Genomic DNA, 22186 nt, shown 5'->3' with positions numbered 1-22186 from the left:
TTTGCAGTTTTATCACCTCATTTGAATATCTGTTTAAAGCTTTTTACATTTTCTCCAGCCTTTTGTTATTTGAGTTAAAATACTCCTTCAGTGTTTCAGTTATTTTAATCTGCTCTGAGCAAATTTGACTTATTTTTTTTTTCTTCTTGATTACTGGAAGCCATGTCTTGCACCAAAGTTGGAGCTTGACCTGCTTTTTGGTGAACAGCTGCAGGATTATTCCCAGTCAGTGTGCTTTATTCTCATCTTTTGTGATTGATTTTCTTTCAGGTTTTCTAAATTTCTTTTTTGCTTGCACCCAAGCAGTGCACCTACTAGCCAGTTACTGAAATTTACTCAGAAAGACAAATTCACTGGCTGTTTTTTTCTAAGTTTCTGTTTTCACACTGGGAGCTGAAATTAAGCTGTTACTCATTGTGCAGCCATATTGGAAGTCCCAAATGATGGTAGACTTTTATGGTCAGTAGTCAAAAGGTTGATTAGGAAGATATATGAGGAATCAGAGGCAAAAATAAAAGTGGGGGAGTTCCTTTCTGATAAGTTATGTTTGAGCAAAGGAACCAAGCAGGGATGTCCTCTTTCCCCTTTGTTATTTGTGTTTATATTTAGAACCATTGGCAAATAATATAAGGGACTCAGAAATTCAAGGATATAATAGGTGTGCTAGTCATGAAAAGTTGGCTTTATTTGCAGATGATATTATTTTATACCTGATAAGACCAGAAAAGGACATGTCATCATTGTGGAATCTTCTAAGACAGTTTTCAAGTATTTTGGGATGCAAAATTAATAAAGATAAAACAAAGGCAATAGCTGTAAACCAAATGCTACATCTAAAGATTGGTTCAGCAATACACATATTTATGCAGACATGATGGGGGAAACTATTCTTTTGAGCTTTGATACAGAATCAGAATTGTCTGGACATAGTAAGCCCTTGCTGAGTTTAATCCTGGGGATGCCAAAAATTAAAAGCAGTTACTAGAAAATGGAAATCAAAGTTCAAACCAACTGTGCTAGAAGTAGGGAATATAGTAACAGAGATAAAATAACTGAAAGCGGGATCTTTAGAAAAGGGTAGGAGCAAATTATTTAGAAAAAAATGGGAATTGTGTGAACAATACATGCAAAAATAAGGTTTTGGAGGAGGAATGAGGTTTAAAGGAAAGCAGGAATTGAATGAGCTATGTAATGTTTAACTGACAATGGCTGCATAGAGTATTGTAGGTGATGTATGATGTTTGTAACTGAAAATATGTCAGTATGGCTTGTTTTCATCTATATAAGTATATGATTGTCTGTGTCATAAGTGATAATTAAATAAAGATGTTTCTTGATTTAAAAAAAAAACTATCATTAGTAATATAAAGTTAGAGTTAAAACAAGTCTTACCCTCTTCTGGCTCCATGACATTAGAGGAATAATGCCCTTACTATAACCCATATGATCTGAGATCACGTAGCAGTCTGGCTGCTGGTGTAATCAGCAAGAAGGGACATAAGAGTGAACATTCATCATTCACTCATGCAGTAAGGGCAGGACTGCTCTAGCCCTCTTCATAGTTGGCACCTGTTGGAGAAGAAGGTGATAGGCTTACAGCTGTACAGACCAGGAACATGGGCATGGCACTAGCAATCTTAACGTGACACATGTGTAGGATCATGCACGAGTCAGGGGGAGAATGCAGTAGGCCCCCTTGGTGACCTGACCATTTACATCTCCCACCAAATGATGAGGTTTGAAAAATCCTCTCCACATTAATAAAAGGCACAATTTACAGTCACAGATGTTGTGTTGTGTAGTTCCCTGACATGGGGGCAGTTAAAGTCTATTTTAAAATGCAGGTGGCTCCACTCCAGAGTGGGAGTTAAGTGATACCAAAGTGACAGAAAAAATCAGGGTAATGGAGAAAGGGTACCAAAGTATCATTTGTTGTTATTTTGGAGATGGGTGTTACCAGGATGCTTCCATGCCAGACAACCACCAGTTCAAAGAAAGGTCACCATAAGGCTAACCTCCTACAAAAACAGGGAGCCCCGATCGGATGATGTCAGGTGCAGATCAGCTGAGAGGACATGGAGAAATATGAGCAGACAGTTGTCAGGCATGAGAGACCAAAAACAATTTGGAGAAAAAAAAAACAAATCTTATAAATCTGAATAATTAGTATATTTCTTAGAGTAATGCAGACATTGGCTTTATGCGAGGTACGGTGAGGGTTATCGTTTTATCTGCTACCACTATCCTGTGATAAACATTATGTAACTTTTCCTGTATTAAACAGAATAATGGCTGTTTAACATCTTCAAGTAATGAGGTGCATGGTAAAGAGAGAGGTGGCGAAGGCTAAGGATAAGGCGTATGAAGAGTTGTATAAAAGGTTGGACACTAAGGAGGGAGAAAAGGACCTGTACCGATTGGCTAGACAGATGTGCAGCAGGTAAGGGTGATAAAGGATAATGAGGGAAATGTACTCTCAAGTGAGGAGAGTGTATTGAGTAGATGGAAAGAGTACTTTGAGGGGCTGATGAATGAAGAGAATGAGAGGAAGAGAAGGTTGGATGTTGTGTAGATTGTGAATCATGAAGTGCAGTGGATTAGCAAGGAGGAAGTAAGGATAGCTATGAAGAGGATGAAGAACGGAAAGGCTGTTGGTCCAGATGACATACCTGTGGAAGCATGGAGGTGTTTAGGTGAAATGGCAGTGGAGTTTTTAACTAGATTGTTTAATGAAATCTTGGAAAGTGAGAGGATGCCTGAGGAAAGGAGAAAAAGTGTTTTGGTACCAATTTTTAAGAATAAGGGTGATGTGCAGAGCTGTAGTAACTACAGAGGGATTAAACTGATCAGTCACAGCATGAAGTTATGGGAAAGAGTAGTGGAAGCTAGGTTAAGGAGGGAGGTGATGATTAGTGATCAGCAGTATGGTTTCATGCCAGGAAAGAGCACTACAGATGCGATGTTTGCTCTGAGAGTGTTGATGGAGAAGTACAGAGAATGTCAGAAGGAGTTGCATTGCGTCTTTGTCGATTTAGAGAAAGCATATGACAGGGTGCCTAGAGAGGAGTTGTGGTATTGTATGAGGAAGTCGGGAGTGTCAGGGAAGTATGTAAGAGTGGTACAGGATATGTACGAGGGTAGTGTGACAGTGGTGAGGTCTGCAGTGGGAGTGACGGATGGGTTTAAGGTGGAGGTGGGATTACATCAAGGATCAGCTCTGAGCCCTTTCTTATTTGCAATGGTGATGGACAGGTTGACAGACGAGATCAGACAGGAGTCCCCGTGGACTTTGATGTTTGCAGATGACATTGTGATCTGTAGTGAGAGTAGGGAACAGGTGGAGGAGACCATGGACAGGTGGAGATATGCTCTAGAGAGAAGAGGAATGAAGGTCAGCAGGACTAAGACAGAATATATATGTGTGAATGAGAGGGAGGATAGAGGAATGGTGAGGATGCAGGGAGTATAGGTGGCAAAGGTGGATGAGTTTAAGTACTTGGGATCAACAGTTCAGAGTAATGGTGAGTGTGGAATAGAGGTGAAGAAGAGAGTACAGGCAGGATGGAGTGGGTGGAGAAGAGTGTCAGGAGTGATTTGTGACAGACGAGTACCAGTAATTGTGAAAGGGAAGGTCTATAAGAGGGTAGTGAGACCAGCTATGTTATATGGGTTGGAGACAGTATCATTGACAAAAAGGCAAGAGTCAGAGCTTGACGTGGCAGAGTTGAAGATGTTAAGATTTGCACTGGGTGTGACGAGGATGGACAGGATTAGGAATAAGTATATTAGAGGCTCAGCCCAGGTTGGAAGGTTTGGAGACAAAGCCAGAGAGGCAAGATTACATTGGTTTGGACATGTGCTGAGGAGGGATGCAGAGTATATTGGGAAAAAGATGCTAAGGATGAAGCTGCCAGGTAACAGAAAAAGAGGGAGGCCTATGATAAGGTTTATGGATGTGGTGAGAGAGGACATGCAGGTGGTTGGTGTGACAAAGCAAGATGCAGAGGACAGGAAGAAATGGAAACAGTTGATCTGCTGTGGCGACCCCTAATGGGAGCAGCCGAAAGAAGAAGAAGAAGATCTTCATGTAATGTATCTTAAATCAGTGAGGCAAACTCATATTTATATGCAGGTGTGTGGAGGAATCCAGCAGTTTTAAGTTTTATGATACATACACACACACACATACATCTATGTGTATGCATATATATATATATATATATATATATATATATATATATATATATACATACATATGTATATATATATATATATATATATATGTATATATATATGTATATATATATGTATATGTATATATATATGTATATATATATATATATATATGTATATATATATATATATATATATATACACATACATATATAGATATATATATATATATATATATATATGTATATATATATATATATATATGACACACTGCTTTTTGCTTTACATATATATATATATATATATAGAGAGAGAGAGAGAGAGAGAGAGAGATCTAGGACTTTTAAATGAAAGTTCAAAAGCCCAAATCCATTACCACCGAACATACTTTAATGATTTAATGAAAGCGCTTTCATCGAAAAAGTGCTTTCATTAAAGTATGTTAAAAAAAAAAAAAACAAAACAAGAAAAAAAAAACACAAAATCTACAAGCCCCCCGGCACCCCCTGATGTGGGGGGAAGTCCACCACAACCCCACTACTTTAATATTCTCACTCCGAGGTCGCACTACAGTGGGGAAAAGGGAATTTTTTCATACCGTACTGTAGTATGACCGGAACAACACACATACTTACGTGAAAGTGCTGCTTCGGTGAACAGCACTTTCGCGCAAGTATGCTCACTAAATTGGGATTCAGTGAAAGATGCAGTCGAGCATCTGTACGGATCCCATATATATATATATATATATATATATATATATATATATATATATATATATATATATATATACACACACACATACACACACACACACACACACACACACACACACACACACACACACACACACTTCCATGGACTATTCTTTATGGCATTTGTATAAATACACAAAACAATGATTACTTGCTGTTCTTTCTCCTTTAGAACCTGGAAAAAACTTCCAAAAGCTGAAAACCTACCAAACATTGGAATCGAAAATGCTGCGCTTTCTCCCAATGTAACTTATGTCCGATGGAAAGTACATGAAGACTGGGTTACACAGGTAAATGAGTGTTATCTGTTTTCTATTGTTTTGCAAGCATAAGAGGACTGTAGGCTACTTTAGAATAAAAAAAAGTCTTATAAGATCACATCATTAATTCTTAAGGACTGATAAAGCTTGCATTGCAAGACTTGCTGTTTTAACACTGATAAAAATATTTTCTTTTGGAAATTAACAGGGGTTCATGTTCATCCAGCTGGTCTGTCTTCCAGAGTATTTGCAAACACTTGCATTGCAGAGCTGTCCTCCTTCCTTAGTCCAGGATGTCAACTGTTGCAAGGCTAAAACCTAAAAACAGCTCACAGTTTCATTTTATTCTGGAGTTTTTTTGTGTTTAAAAAACTTTTATTAATAAACTTAAAACTATTGATATAGAAGTTGTGCATTCCTCATGCATGGCACACTTTTACAAGTTATTCTACAAGACTTTACCTGCTTATGTAGTTCTAATTTTAAATTAGCATACTTTATAACTATCAGTCCTTCAGAGTTTTACGGTGTTATTGCATTGCAATTTCTGTACATATATGAATCTACTAATTGCTTTAACATTTATACTCTTCCTTTGTCACTCCTTGTTTCTCTAGACAAACATTTATATTGAAATTATAACCTCACATTCCTCCCCTCCCTGAAGTAACTCCATTCCACCACAAAAACAGCTACTTAGGGGGCGTGGCCAAGATGGGCTCTGAATAGCAGCAATTCTCTTCAGCTCTGTCAGTTTAAAATTTTATGACAGGATTTTTATAGTAAATCTTATTTGAGGAACTTACAGTCTTCAGTAAAAAATTCCTCTCATGTAGTTCTACGACTACATATAAAAATTCTGCAGAAATTTAGATTTTTTTCCTGTCAAGAATACTTTGGATACTATATCTATCTTCACTGACAACAGAATGGCTACATCAAAAGCAGTACATCAAGAAACTTCTCTAAAGAAGGACTTACATTCTTTACTCATTACTGTACAAGAATTATCTACCAAAATAGATAAAATGGATTTAAAGATTGATATCTTTAAACAAGACTGCACTAAACAGATAGAAAAGATACACGAAGATCTGCAGTTACAAAAATTTCAAATTTCAGGTATTGAATTAGCACTAAATGACATTGATAGTAGAGTACATAAAGATGAGAATAATATAGACTTTCTAATAAAGCAAAATACATACCTACAACCCAAAGTGTATGATTTAGAAAACTGGTCTCGAAGAAACAACATTAGAATATTTGGCTTACCAGAAAACATAGAGGGAAACAATCTGTCAAAGTTCCTGACAGCATGAATACAAGAAGTACTAGACCTACCAGAAGCCTTGTCATATGGTATTGAAAGAGCACACTGATCTTTTGCTTCATCTAAAACAAGTAAGAATAACTCTCCTAAGTCTGTAATTGTAAAATTCTTATCTTCATATGACAAAGAACTAGTGCTAAAAACAGCTTGGGCAAAAGCTCCTATTAAATTAAATGACAACAATATTTGTTTTGATAATTACTCTTCAACAGTAATAACAAAAAGAAAACTTTTCCTACCTTTAATCAAAGAACTCAAAAAGGCACAAATAAAAACTCATCTTTTATTCCCAGCCAGATTAAAAATTTTTCTACAGGATGGTATGCCCTTAATTTTGTTAACACTAACAAAATAATTGAAAAGCTAGAAGATATGGAATGGGCAAGTGCAAGTCTTAAAAGATTAGCTGAAAATGACAACTGGAAGTCAGTCGAAAAAAAAAAGAAGCTAAAGAAATAAGGATTTGTTCCATTAATATGAACCTTTAAATCTAAACATAAGACTTTAAAGTAAATTCACAGTTGCAATCACATGTAAGTGTAATATTCTCTTCTCCCTTTTTTTATTGTCCTAAATATGTATGTGTGTTCATGTACTACATACAGTTAGCATAAATATGGTTATGTATGTTGAATGTGTTTAAAAATTTAATAAGAATACTATTGAAAATGTTCTTCTGGTTTAAATGAAAGACAAGGGGAAATGAAAGCTGTTCGTATGATCTTGTGTGAAATAGAGAGATCTGAATGTGGACGTTAATGTAATTATGAATAATGTTAAGCTTTCAGGGCTAGGATGTATACAGAAAGCATTCTGAATCTAATGTATTACTAATATCTATACAAGATTAATGGGACTGCTTCTGTTTAATAATTATTACTTTAGCGATTGAACATACAATACGCGTATAGTCATTAAATGATGCATCTACATTTTAATATCTTGTTGATAACCCCTGAGAGACTCGTGCACGTTCCAGCTTTTTTTTTCACCTACCAGTTTTGACAGTTGTTCCACGCCGACTCAAAAGACTAAAAAAAGAAAGAATTCAAGCATTATTTGTTCCCGCTTTACTCAGAACAGCTTTGAAATCCAGCTCGAGAGGCTCCATTCATTATAGGAAGAAGAAACATCCTGATGTCATCATTCTTGACTGTGCGACACAATTTTTATGAACTTTAACGTTATGGGATAGCCACACTGTCTGTTTAGAATGTTGAACCGCGGTTTCACCACAAATAAGTATATAAACACAAATAAACAGTTTAAACACTTTCATACATATAAAAACATACATAAAACATATTAATACACAATCATCTTAATTTTGTAATCCCCTACCTGCATTTGTAAATATAGTTAATATAAAAACTACACTATATCAGATAACTTTATATACATTGCTAAAATATACTAAATAACATAAATACATACTATGAAACATTCGTTGATTGTTAATGTATTTCACATAAACTTCATAGATACAAAATTACTAAATGTCATATAAGAAAAAGAAATGCCAGCATATGTTTATGACAATACTATCTGTAATTCTATGATTGTTAAACAGTTTATGAATAGTTTTAATTATATTTCCTGTCTGTTGTAATTGCTTAACAATAATTGAACTTCAAGCACAGATATAGTAATTGGATATATTATATTAAATGTAATAGTAATTTAATGAATAGCTTAAAAGGGAAAGGTGGATAGAGGGAAGGAAACTGTGAAGAATATATACATTTTTTTTCTCTTTCTTACAGAAAATAACACTTTTTGACAGTAGCTGAGTTATTGTTGCTATTTGTTAGGAGGATAATTTGAGTGGCATATGCTGCTTGAATTAGGAGTATATAACTCCAGGAAGGGTTTTGGTAGACTTGTTATATTGATGTTTTGTTACAATGTTATGTTATTCTTTTTTATGACATTCACAATAGCAACATATTTTGAGACTCTTCAATATGTCTTTAATTTGATAAGTATGTTTTCTAGCATTAGTGCTTACCAGAGAGGAATACAAGTGATTTACCTTGTATATATTTATAACACACAATATAAATGTTTCTCTTAAAGGATATTTCAATAAATATTAATGGTCTAAATAATCCTTGCAAGAGAGGAAGCTTGCTCAAATATCTTAAAATACATATATCACATCTTGTCTTTTTACAAGAAACACATCTAATATCCACAGATATTGATAAGTTAAATACCAGATATTATTCAATCTTAAGAAGTTCAGAACATAGTGAAAAGAAAAGAGGAGTAGCTATTTTATGGAATAAAACACTCCCCATGCCTAAAATACTAGAAATATACAAAGGTAACAAAGTTATGTTTTGCTCAGTCACAATAGAACTAAATAAAAAAATATATACTTTAATAAACATTTATTGGATTCCAAGTATTGGTTCAAACACTGTCAAATTGCATTTAAATAAAATAGTCTTGCTAAAGGTAATTTAATTATAGCAGGTGATTTTAATTGTATATTAAGTGAAGTAGATACTCAGCAAAAAGAAAAATTTCAACTTCAGCTAAATTACTATTGGACTTTATGCAATCTTTTATTTTAAAAGATATAAATAACTTTGCAGATGTAGATTCACTTCCATTCACTCACTATTCCCATAGACATAAAACAAACTCCAGAATAGATAGAATTCTAATATCAAAAGAATTAACAGATGATTTAATTAAAGTAAAGGTTATTTCATGTCCCTTATCTGATCACAACTCAATAACTTTTGAACTACTAATGAAAACAAACCACACTGTTATGATTAAAAGAATACCAGCATACATAACTAATTTGAAAGAATTTAAAGAATTTTTACTCTTAGAGATACAAGACTTTATCACATTAAATAATACTAGTAATGTTTCAGAAGTTTATATTTGGGATGCCTTAAAAGCCTTCTTATATGGGAGAATTCTCTCGTGGTATAATAATAAAAGGAAATCCTGGGACAAAGAATTATTAGATCTACAAGGTAAATTAGACAAGCTAAAACTTAATTTAGATAGTAATACTGATAGACAAAACAAAGAGAAAGAAATAAGTGCACTAAATACAAAATACCTGGAGCTCTTTAACCATAAAACAAAAATCAGAATAGAGAAATTTAAATTCATAACCTTCTCAATGAAACCTAGAGCTTTAAATATCTTAGCAAATAAAACAAAAAGACTTAATAACTTTAATCATATTAAGGAGATCTATTCCCCAAAAAAGAAGAAACTTGTGTCTAATATACACAATATTTTACTGGAATTCAAAGAATTATTTTATAAGATAAATCAGAACTCCCAGATAACGGATTCAAAACATTTGATTAAGACATTTATAACAAAGTATACTAAATATAGATTATCAAGAGATCAAACTAATAATATAGATAAACCTATTTCTTTACAAGATATACAAAACCAGATAACAAAACTTACAGTGGTGCAGCGGTTAACGTTGTTGCCTCACAGGAAGAGGTTCTCCGGTTCAATTCTTGGCTGGGGTGCCTTCTGTGTGGAGTTTGCATGTTCTCCCTGTGTTCGCGTGGGTTTCCTCCGGGTACTCCGGTTTCCTCCCACATTCCAAAGACATGCATCTGGAGCATTTCTCCCCTGGCCTCCGCTGAAAACAGGCTCTGTGGAACCTAGTCGGACATTCCCGGTCAACAAATGTTAAATAAATAAAATAAAATAAATAAAATTACACAAAGCTCCTGGGAATGATGGCATTATCCCAGAATTATATAAATTATTACCTCAATATGCTTTAAATATTCTGCATAAAGTATTTAATATTTCTCAAAGCAGCACATTCATACCCCCTTCTTGGAAATATACCTTTATCTCATCAATAATCAAATCAAACAGAGATCCTACTAAGTGTTCTTCATACAGACCAATCTCTTTATTAAACATAGATTATAAAATGTTTATGTCCATATACGCTGAGAGAGTAAAAAGTTTTTTGCCATCACTAGTAAATGATGATCAAACAGGTTTTATTGTAAATAGAACTACTTATGACAATATAAGAAGAACAATAACTTTTATAGATTCAGCAAAAACCTCTAATAAAACTTTAACTTTAATAGGTTTAGATATAAATTGTGCCTTTGATTCAGTTAATTGGGACTATTTATTTATTTTGCTAGACGAGTTGAATTTCTCAGATAAGTTTATAAATCTTATAACAAACTTATATAAAGGGAGTCAGGCATATATCAAAATTGGCACTGTCATATCAGAAAACATTTCTATTACAAGAGGGACTAAACAGGGATGCCCTTTATCCCCACTTTTATTTACATTGATCATGGAACCATGGGCCAATGTGGTAAAAGATGATGAAAACATTAAAGGTTATAGGTTAAATTTAGATACTTCATCTAAAATTCAATTATTTGCTGATGATATTCTGATAACAGTAGGAGAAAACTACAGATCTGTTCCTGCCATATTTAAAAATATTAATAAATTCCAAAAAATATCAGTTTAAGTTTTAATAACAATAAAACTCAGATCATCCCTATTAATCTAAAACAAAACACAATTCAACAAAAGTATAAAAAGCTTATACCTCAAAATAATCAGATAACATATTTAGGAATTGTGATTACCAATAACATAAAAGATATCATTTAATTAAATTTTAATAATTGTTTAAGTAAAATTGAAGATTCTATAAAAATGGAATAAATTAATCTTTTCCATGTATGAAAGGCTTTCTATTATAAAAATGACTATTTTTCCTAAAATGCTTTACATTATTCAATCATGTTCATTGATTCCCTCTAAAATGATAATTAAAAGATTTAATTCTTTGTTATTGAAATTTTTATGGTATCCTAATAAATCCAGAATAGCTTTGCAACATCATATAAATGACTGTACAAATGGTGGTATAAGATTTCCTAACTTGGGACTATATTCTCTATCCTCTATCATTAACATAGTCTCTTTTCTAATTGATAACACATATTCTTCTAAATGGAAACAATATTTAATCTCGTTAGCATGGGACTCTCCTAACAAACTAAACATACAAAAAACACTAATGTTAGATAATCCTATTTTGTGGGTATTAAAAGATATCTTTACAGTACATTCATATAAATTACATAAATCAAACTATTTGCTACTCATCCTTAAAACATTTAGGAACTTTATTTTTAAATACACTAATTACAAAACATGGATGTTCCTGCTTTTCCCAATTGCTTTTACTCAAGGAATATTAATCACGACTGATAATACAAAAATGCTATTATTCAAAGAGAAACATCTTGTTTATTGGTCTCAATTAATAGACAAACATAGGATAAAGTCTGTTGAGGAACTAAAATTTGAATATGACTTTGACTCTAACTCATGGCTTTACATAGAGGAATGTAGACAATATATTATAAATAATTTGGATCTAATTCCCTTATATTTAATATATCCATTACCTAAAATAATTTTATTTATGACTACACTTATTCAAAATATAAACACTGACAAAAACAAATTAGCACACATAAACAAAATACTTAGAAATGATACAAATTTTCACACTGATAAATATTGGGAATATTTCAATAAAATTAATAACTATGCTCCTAAAGATCAAGACAAACAAAATATACTAGAATCAGCCTACTACACTACATCTTCCCTAAAGTGGAAGTTATACACCTGGAAATATATGCATAGGTCATTTATAACACCTCACATTCTAAATAAAATTAACAATAACATCAATGGTTGTTGGAGATGCAAAGAAGTATTGAAAGCTGACTGGTCTCGTATGTTCTATGACTGCAGTCTTCTAAAAAAAATACTTGGAAGATATAAATAGTTTTCTTCAAGGTTTACTTACAGATAACTTCTTGATTTCCAAATCTTTAATTATATTTAACACTCCAATACATCAAAGTGTTAAAAAATCCAAATATACATTAATATGGACTATCTTGGCAGTAGCAAGGAAAATTATAACAATTAATTGGAAATCAGAAACTTCCCCTACGTTTCAAGAATTTAAAAATCTTCTTACTGAAGTTTGCAGTCTGGAACTTTTGACCATTAAGTTAAGAACTAATAGAAATACTTCTAGAATTAATATGTGGGAAAATGTACTAAACTTGCTAGAAAATTATTGATTGTATATGAACAAACCAATAATTTAGTTTGACATTTATGTGAACGTCATTTGTAAATAGTTATGTTGTTAGTTAGATATAGAATGATTGTGTTTTTTTAATATTGTTAAAAATGGAATACTTTATGTAATATATTTCTTTATTCAAATTTTAATAAAAATCTTAAAAAAAAAAAAACAGCTGCGTAGTTCCTGTTCATGGCCTTTAGTTTAACTTATTCATTTTTTTCAGTGTTTCTCTCCATACTATTAAAATATTCAGCCACTCGAGTTGCTATGATCTGATTCCAAATATCCCATTTTCTGTTTGCCCATATGCTGGTTTTCTAGTTTTGGTTCTGGTTTAATTTATTTGTTCCATAATTATTTTAACTTTTTTTACTCTTTGGAGCATTTAGTTTTCCATTTTCTGGTAATTCCTTTTTTTGTCTATCAGGAATAATTGTGCTATTATGTCCTTAACATGTGGAGTAACTATTTTCTGCACCAACCCATAAGCATCAGCTCTTTATGTATGATCACCTAATCCCCTGATAACATATATATTGCATTTTGCACATCCCTCTTATCTTGTTGCAATACTCTGCATTCCCAAAAAAGTACTGTATCTCCAATATGCATCACTTGCACTTGAGGACATTTTACTTAGCCTATTGGTGTACAGAAATATTTGTGGAGACATTTCCAGCCAATGATTCTAAACTTTCTACCTTTCATAGCTTGCCTGGGGCCTAAACATATATCTGTCCATTTCTTGTCTGTGTAGTCATTTTGCGTTATCTTCTCTCATCAGCATTTAAAGCCTGCATGAGTATCTGCCTTAAGTTCCTGCGGTCTTTTATATCCAGTACTTATTAAAGCCTTTTCCTGTCAGCCTTTATTTTTGGTGTTCAGACATATTCTACCAACTGAGGTGTCACCTCAGTGGTACAGTACTTTTATATTCTGAATATCTTTAATTTCATGTACCATTCCCAAGTATCTAATCCTGTCCCCCTCTTTTAAACTAAATATTAGTTTTGCTTTCTCCCACATTATTGCCTTATTTCATGCCAGGATCTGGGCTCTATAGTGTTATTTGTCAAAATTGTTGTTGCTGAGCCTCTTTTCCTGACAGATCTTTTATTTAACTCATATCCTTTTGGGAGTATTAGTTTTCCCATATCACCATCTCCTTTTTTCTGACTACTTACATTACAGTCTTGTTAATGTATGGCTACATATATCAGTCTCCCTTATCAATCTCTAGAGCTTTCCATGCTTTGATGGCATCTTCTGTAAATAGAGTTCCCATTTTTGTAACCACATTCCCTTCCATTTGGGCATATATGTACTGCCCTGCATCAAATATATATGTCTTAATTGTATAGTATTTTAATACTAAATTTCTCAGACCAAGACTGCCATAGTGAATCAGGGCCCTCAATCTCTCCCACTTTGCCCTAACTTTTCTTCTCTTCCGAGACAAATGCCTTTACCTCCCTATTTAACTTTTGCCAGATTTCTTCATTTGGTTGTTAAAAATATGCTTGACCTACATATAACATTATATGTATTAAATTATTTGATCATGGCTATCCAGACCTAACATGTTCCTTCTTTTTGGCATAGTTATTATTCTCCCCTTTACTCCCAGATATCTCCCAGAAAATCCAGGTAAAAGATTGCATTCCTTAAACAGTACAGAAATAGTAGTAGTTCCGCACACCAAACTTTAAGGAGTTACAATTGATGAAACTGATCTACACATCCAATGCAATGTATATTAAAAAAACATTATAAAACCTGCCATGCTGTATAGGAATAAACACTTCCTCAAAATTACTCTGGCCATTGCTTACCTGCTAATGTCACTCCTGTACTGGGTTCCAATTTTAAGCAACCTGTAATTTTCAATAAAAACAAAACTTCATGCATGCTATAACAAACCTGCCAAGTTCGCAACAAGTGCAACATACTACTCCCATCACTGTACAGTCATGAACTCACTTAATTAGCTTGAACTTCTCCAGCATCTCTCCTACCTACAGCTTATAACTGCCCACATCATCATCCACAAACCTGTATCTTGCCTTGCCCTTAGCTCCATACTTCAAATATACTTCCCTAAAAGACCTGTCCATTCAGAAGGCAAACTACTCCTCACTTTACATAAATCTACCATATCTCTTACCCATAACTTCTACCCCTACAACGTCGTTAAAACCTGGAACTCCTTACCACTGTCCATTAGAACTAACTCTCATCTCCCAACTATCAAACACTCCTTGAAAGAATTTTTTAAACACACCTTTATTAAGTTATCACTTAAGACATAGGTTAACATACAGTAATTGAAAAGAAAACAAGCCATATTGCCATGTTTTCCAATTATATACATTATGCATCACATACTTTTTCTTTCTTTGTACCGAACTTCAGTCCAGCATTAATAAATTGCTCATGTTAAGTTGTCAATCTCGCCTTCATTCTTGCTTGATGGGTTCGGAGCCGATCCCTCGGCTCCGACTCGGCACTTGCTAAGCTCGAGAGTCACTTTTACCAGCTCGAGGCAGCCCCATATCCCATGATGCAAGGCGGTAAGTACCCAGATCTCGTTTGCCGCTTCGCTTATGAGGTCCTCCTTTTACCAGCTCCTGGTAAGTGATTCACTTCTTTGATATTTAAGCCCCTTTTTTTCTAAAACCCTTTAATTTTTAGTTTAAAGTTAATTATATAGATTTTCTGACAGAAAATCCCTGTCTCTACTAAATTTTTTTAGTCAAACTTTACCCATCCCATCCCCCCCCTGTTAGGGTGTGTGTGTGTGTTTTTCTAGTAATACCTTTTTGGTATTTTATTTAATTTAATTCTTTGACTGGTGTGTGTGTGTGTTGTGAAACACCATGTCAAAGGAGAGGGTCTCAGGCTTTAAGAAGTGTGACTCGTGCTGTCAGAAGATGTCTCTGACAGACGCTCACACTTCTTGCCTGTATTGCCTGGGGCCTCTTCACCTGCAGGACTCCTGTGCTATTTGTCATTCCTTCAGCCAGAGAGTCCTGCAGGAAAGACGAAACAAGCTGATACTTAGGGGCCTTCTTAAGCCGGAGGGCTCTCCGGCTAAGTCGGCTCCATCTAAATCAGCCAAATCTTCCAAGGCCCAGGCTTCTGTGTCTAAGCCTGCGGCCTCGGCTCTGACTCGTTCTGAGTCGAGATCGGCTCTGGCTGGAGCCGATTCTGGCTTAACTAAGCCTTCGGCACCGATGGCTATCGGTGCCGATTCTGCATCGACCACTTCGGTGTCGGCTCCAATCGGTTCCGACCACCATGTGGCACAGGCATCGGTGTCGGCTCCGATCGGCTCCGACACCGTTACTTTTGTGGCTGTATCGGCTCCGGCTGGAGCTGATGCATCGAGGCTTCCTGTCGGCTCCGATAAGTCTTCGGCTCCGACAGGATCTATAGTATCGGTTCCGATGGCTCATTCCAGGAAGAGGTCGAGGTCTCCTTCCTTGGAGCCGATACTTCGGCTCGGCTTCACCTCTCCTTCGGAACGGAGCCATCGGAGCCGATCTTCAAGGTCATCCAGACTTTCAGACCATGACCTAGAGAGAGTGGTCAGCAGATTACTTAAGTCACAGGTACTGGCCCAAATGTTACATAGTCCGTCTCAACAGACGACTGTTGGTCCACACCCGTTACAGTTCCTCCTTCAACTCTACCCCAGAGTTTGGAGTTGGAGTCTTCGGGAATGGTTACTGCTACGGCTGGAGGACAGATACCCCCTTCTGTTCCTTCAGCCTCTACTCTTATCTCCTCTTGAGACCTTCCTTAGAGGGATTCGGTGGTCGGGCTTCCATGGTCTCCTCCGAGGGGTGAGTGGCATCGGACCCTTGTCCGAACCGCTCTTCCCCTTGGAGCCTCGGCCTTGGTGAGCTCGGCTCCGACATCTGCCTCGGAGACTTCCCTTCGGTGGTCCCTGGGGTTCCTAGTTCTTGAGCGGGTTCTCTCGGACCTGCCTGGGAGGGAGCATTCGAGGTGATGAAGAGTGTGCTGGCCACTGGTATCAGTCAGCAGTCTGTTCCGTAGCTCCTCCCTCTATAGTGCCTGTTGACATCTCTGCCACTTCTCTTGCTACAGGACTCAGAGATCCTCCGCCTCAGGTTTCCCCATTGGGAATTTCCCCTCTTCCGAGGATTCTCCTGATGTTTGGAGATCCTCCTAGGAAGAGGACTTGTAAGAGGAAACATGTAGACTCCCGAGTCTGTCACTTGGATACTGACTTTGATGAGTCAGAGGGATCCCCTAGATCCCCTCTGAGGATGTCTCCTTCTCAGACATCCTAGAACTCCTTAAACAGAGGGGAAACTGGCCCACCAACAATCCCTCTGAGGATGAGTCAGTATACCTAGAGGCGTTTGGATCTCGGCCCTCCACCTCCTGGGTGTCTCCGCCTTCGACCCCTTATGCAAGTTATTGCCGAAGGCGTGGGCAGCTCCTGACTCTGTAGAGCCAGTTTCTAGGAGGCCTTCAAAATTTATCACTGCCCCAGGTGACAAGCAATTCCTCACTAAGGGTGTCCCCGCTGATGCCATGGTGGTGGCTGCTGCCACCAAGAAGGAACTTGCAGATCCTTCCGTACCGTCCATCCTCCTAATAAGGACTCTAGGACCATGGATAGGTGCGGTAAGCGGATTTTTTCCTCAGCGACCTTTGCTATGCGTTAAGCTGAATTACCTATGTCACTTCACCAGACTCCAGAGGGATATCCTTAAGGAGCTGGGTGAAGTAGTACAGGATCCTACAGCTGCAGGAGCTCAAGAAAAGATTGCTTTGCAGCTAGGAACCCTTAATTCCATTGCAAACTCCTCCATGCGGCTAATATCATATGCTGCTGATGGAGCAAGTAGAGCCGCAGGTACAGGTGTGGCTCTTAGACGCCAAGCCTGGATGCGGCTATGTGACTTTGCAGATCCCTTCAAGGCGTCCTTCACAAATTCTCCCTTTGATGGGTCAGCTTTGTTTGGCCCTCAGGTGAAGGAAACTTTGACCAGGTGCGAGCAGGACGGCAAGACTCTTTCTGCTGTAGGAGTCCGTTTTTCCACCCCTTCTAGACCTTATCCCAAAGGACAGAAGGGTGGAAAAATGTGGTTCCGTAAATCCCAAGGAGTCACGCCGGATTCACATGGTCAGTTTACCCCTAGAGGCAGAGGGGGTAACAACAACAGACGCCACTCTAGAGGCAGAGGGGGTCCAAAAAACCAGGGAAACAGAGAGCCTCTCTCTGACAAGCCCTTTCAGCATCCCTGAGATGTTGCCCGGCTGTCCCTCCTTGGAGGCAGTCGGGGGAAGATTATCACTGTACCCAGAAGCCTGGCATTCCCTCACTCAAGACAGTTGGGTACAGTCGATCATATCCAAGGGTTACATAATTCCTTTCGAGGAAAGTCCTTTCCCCTCAAATTCCTTCCAGATGTACCACCCGGTCTAAGGGAAATTGCAGAGTTAGAAGTCTCAAAACTACTGCAAAAGAGCCATTCAGCCAGTTACAACAGACCATTCAGAGCCGGAATCTACTCAAGGTTCTTTTGGTCCCCAAAAGGCGGGAGACTGGAGACCAATATTGGATCTCAGCAGACTCAACAAGTCTGTGAGGAAGACAAGATTCGAATGGTCACTCTTCAGTCAATTCTGCCCTTCTTACAGAAGGACAACTGGATGTGCTCAACAGATCTTCAGGATGCGTACTATCACATCAAAATTCACAGGCGCTCCAGGAGATTTCTCCGCTTTCGGCTGGGGTCCAGTCATTTCCAGTTCAGAGCCCTGCCCTTTGGTCTCACTACAGCCCCAGAGTGTTCACCAAATGCATGGCAGTGGTCACGGCTCACCTGAGGCGTCAAGGATTCCAGGTGTTTCCGTATCTCGACGACTGGCTCCTGTCAGCCACCACCAGGCATCAGCTTATACAAGCCAGGGATTACACAATAAATCTTTGTTCTCATTTGGGCATCTCGATCAACTTCGAAAAGTCATCCTTATCGCCCTGCCAGTCTATTACCTTCATAGGCGCAAACTTAAACACTGTTGGGATGTCAGCTACCCTTACAGATCAAAGAGTTTCAGACATTCAGAGTCATGTCAGGATCATTCTGGCCAACAAGAAAGTACAGGCCAGAATGGTTCTAAAGGTATTAGGTCTCATGGCTGCGGCCATTACTCTTCCCCTGGCTCGATTCTACATGCGCCTTCTTCAGTGGATGCTGTTCACACAATGGTCATACCAACAACTTCCAATGCGTCACCAGATTCTGGTGACACAGACGCAAAGAGCATCTTGCTTGGTGGATCACATCTCCTCAGGTTCACCAAGGCAGGTACTTTGTACCCCATCCCCGATAGCCACTGTCACCACGGATGCCTCTCTGATCGGGTGGGGGTCATTATCAGGGCAGGATGGTTCATGGGGCGTGGCAGCCGTTCGAGTACCATCTGCACATAAATGTCCTGGAGATGAGAGCAGTGCTTTTAACGTTGCAAGCCCTCAACGACTTTCTTCCCGTAGGGACAATTGCAGTCCACACAGACAACATGTCTGTAGTTTGGTATATCAACAAACAGGGCGGAACCAAGTCCTACCCCTTGTGTCGAAGCGCTCAGACTATGGCAATGGGCGATCTCCTCTCATCGATTTCTGGTAGCAACGCATATCCCTGGGAAAACCAACATTGTAGCGGACAGATTGAGCAGAGCTATTCTCATGCCTCACGAGTGGTCTCTCAAGCAATCTATAGCGGAAGAGATTTTTCTGGAATGGGGTCATCCATGTTGCGATCTTTTTGCTACTCCCCAAAACAGCAAATGTCCAGACTTCTTCTGCCTCTTCCCTCTATCAGGCCATCCCCCCAGAGACGCTCTGACCCAGGATTGGCCCCAGGGACTTCTTTATGCCTTCCCTCCATTTCCTCTGATCCCTCAGGTTATCCAGAAAGCTACCGTTTTGAGAGCCAAATTGATTCTCATTGCCCCTTACTGGCCTCGACAAGTTTGGTTCCCGTTCCTCCATCATCACCTTTTGGTACAGCCGTGGCATCTGGACCCAGTGCCAGATCTACTGATTCACCAATCGGGTCAGCTGCACCGGTCAATCTCTTCTCTCAACCTCACAGCATGGTTGCTCCACTTCCTTCCTTAGCCAGGCTTCCTTTGATCTCTAACCCAGTTAGAGATATCATAGTAGCTTCACTAAAATCCTCTACCAGGAGGATTTACACAAGCAAATGGAAATGTTTCTCTTATTGGGCTAAGGCCAAGAATATTGATCCTTTTACTGCCCCTGTTCAGGCAGTCCTGGACTTCTTAGCAGAGGTTTTTCATGCAGGCTCCTCTTCTTCCACAGTCAGAGTTCAATTGGCTGCTATTTCCAATTTTCATGTCGGGATAGCAGATCATAATATTATGTCCCATAGACTCTGCAGGGCCTTCTTGAAAGGAATTTTCCTACTAAAGCCTCCAATCAGGAATCCTCCTCCTCAGTGGGATCTAAATTTAGTGCTGACATCCTTGATTCTTCCACCCTTCGAGCCAGCTGTTTCTTGTTCCCTGAAATATCTTTCTTGGAAAACTTTATTCCTAGTGGCTATTACATCGGCCAGGAGGGTGTCTGAACTTCATGCTCTTTCGGTTCGACCCCCCTATTTGGTTTTTCACAAAGACAGAGTATCTTTGAGAACTAACCCAACCTTTTTGCCTAAGGTCGCTTCAAAGAACAATTTGAATCAATCCATTGATCATCCTGTATTTTTCCCTAACTATTCAGAGAGAGCTGAACAAAAGGTACATTATCTTGATGTCCACCGTCAACTTAGATATTATTTGGACAGAACAAAAAATTTAGAAAATCTGATCAACTTTTTGTTTCCTATGCGGATAATAAAAAGGCCTTCCTGTTTCTAAAGTGACTTTGTCCAGATGGCTTTCTTGGTCATCTCTGAAATTTATCTGCTCAGGGGAAAACAGCTGTGCTCAAAACCTAAAGCACATTCAACTAGGAGCTTAGCTACTTCTACAGCTTTTCAAGCTAGACTTCCTTTAGACACTATTTGTGCAGCGGCCACTTGGGCCACTCCTCACACTTTTGTTTCCCATTACAAATTGGACTTGGCCTCCAGGGACAGAGCCAGTTTTGGCTCTACAGTCCTCAAGAGTTTGTTCCATTGAGCCACCCAGGATAGAGGTGCTAGGGGCCGGTCCCATCAAGCAAGAATGAAGGCGAGATTGACAACTTAACATTAAGAAGTTATGTACCTACCATAACGTTCCATGTTAGTTGTCTTCTCTCGCCTTCTTTCTTCGACCCTCCTCCCCCCTGGCCTGGACAGACCTTGTTATAAGAAACTGTTATGCTGAAGACCATTCAGACCTGGTCCTTCTTCCATCTGTAAGTTTTCTTTCTTCCTTTGGGAAGTATTTTATGCTTGGTGCTATTGCCCTTTGTCATCAAACGAGATCTGGGTACTTACCGCCTTGCATCATGGGATATGGGGCTGCCTCGAGCTGGTAAAAGTGACTCTCGAGCTTAGCAAGTGCCGAGTCGGAGCCGAGGGATCGGCTCTGAACCCATCAAGCAAGAAAGAAGGCGAGAGAAGACAACTAACATGGAACGTTATGGTAGGTACATAACTTCTTATTTTCCTACCTTCCCTTAAACCTCACTCCTCTTCCACCTGAACATTATTCTGCATGTATTTGTTCCCACAATTTCCATTTGTTTCTATATAATTTACTTCTTCCCCTTTTTAAAGATCCCACTTGTTGTTTTTTATCTCTGTTATAATACTCAGTACTTCAAATACAGTTGGTTTAGACATTGATTTCCATTTTCTAGTAACTGTTTTTTTTTTGGCAGCCAACTGAATTAAAATTAACTGTGCCTTACTGTGTCTAGGCAATTCAGATCCTGTTTCCCAACTCAAAAGGATAATTTACTTAGCTACACCATTTGCTCATCCAGTATATCTGATAGTGTTGTGTAGAGGATATTTTTAAAACCTGCCAACTCATTACATTCCCAAAACATATGTTCCCAGTTAGCTCTTTCTTCCCCATCACACTGTCACCATTTGCCATCTACCTGAAGGAAAATTCTTTGGAGTCTGCTTGGGATATAGAAATCTCAATGGAAACACTTCCAAGAAAAAATCCTAAATTTTCTAGAGTTTGTTGCATATTTGAGAGCCATACATATGGTTTGTCATTGTTCCCTCTAAAGCCTCATTGCTTTAATTCTGTACACTAACTGCTAAATTTAATAATTGTAATGAGAAAAAATGATGTGTGTGAAGTTCTTTTTGTTGGTTTGTTTACATCTGAAAACTAAGCTTGAAACACTTGCTTTTGTTTAGGCTCATAACTGTAGTTCAGGGTTACGCTATTTGTCTGAGGTGTTGTAAGTTAACTGTGACTACAACACATATAATCTGCTACGTTTAGGACTTTTCATTGATTCTGTATCCAGAACCAGTGATTTAATGTA

The 22186-nt window shown here is 37.8% G+C and overlaps 1 protein-coding gene across 1 annotated transcript in view; it reads left to right on the top strand.

Annotated features, from left to right (window-relative positions):
• LOC122803568 (WD repeat-containing protein 49-like) overlaps positions 1 to 22186 on the top strand; it is a 1120011-nt gene that overhangs the window by 342158 nt on the left and 755667 nt on the right. Inside the window, exon 11 of the mRNA XM_044073240.1 lies at positions 5101 to 5218. Coding sequence (XP_043929175.1) covers positions 5101 to 5218 — 118 coding nt within the window. The remainder of the gene's footprint in view (positions 1 to 5100; positions 5219 to 22186) is intronic.

The sequence above is a fragment of the Protopterus annectens genome, chromosome 5.part1 (genome assembly GCF_019279795.1).
Source record: "Protopterus annectens isolate FY-2018-M chromosome 5.part1, PAN1.0, whole genome shotgun sequence".
Lineage (NCBI taxonomy): Eukaryota > Metazoa > Chordata > Ceratodontiformes > Protopteridae > Protopterus > Protopterus annectens.
The sequence above is the reverse complement of the archived record's forward strand: the minus strand, read 5'-3'. Positions and strand labels throughout refer to the sequence as shown.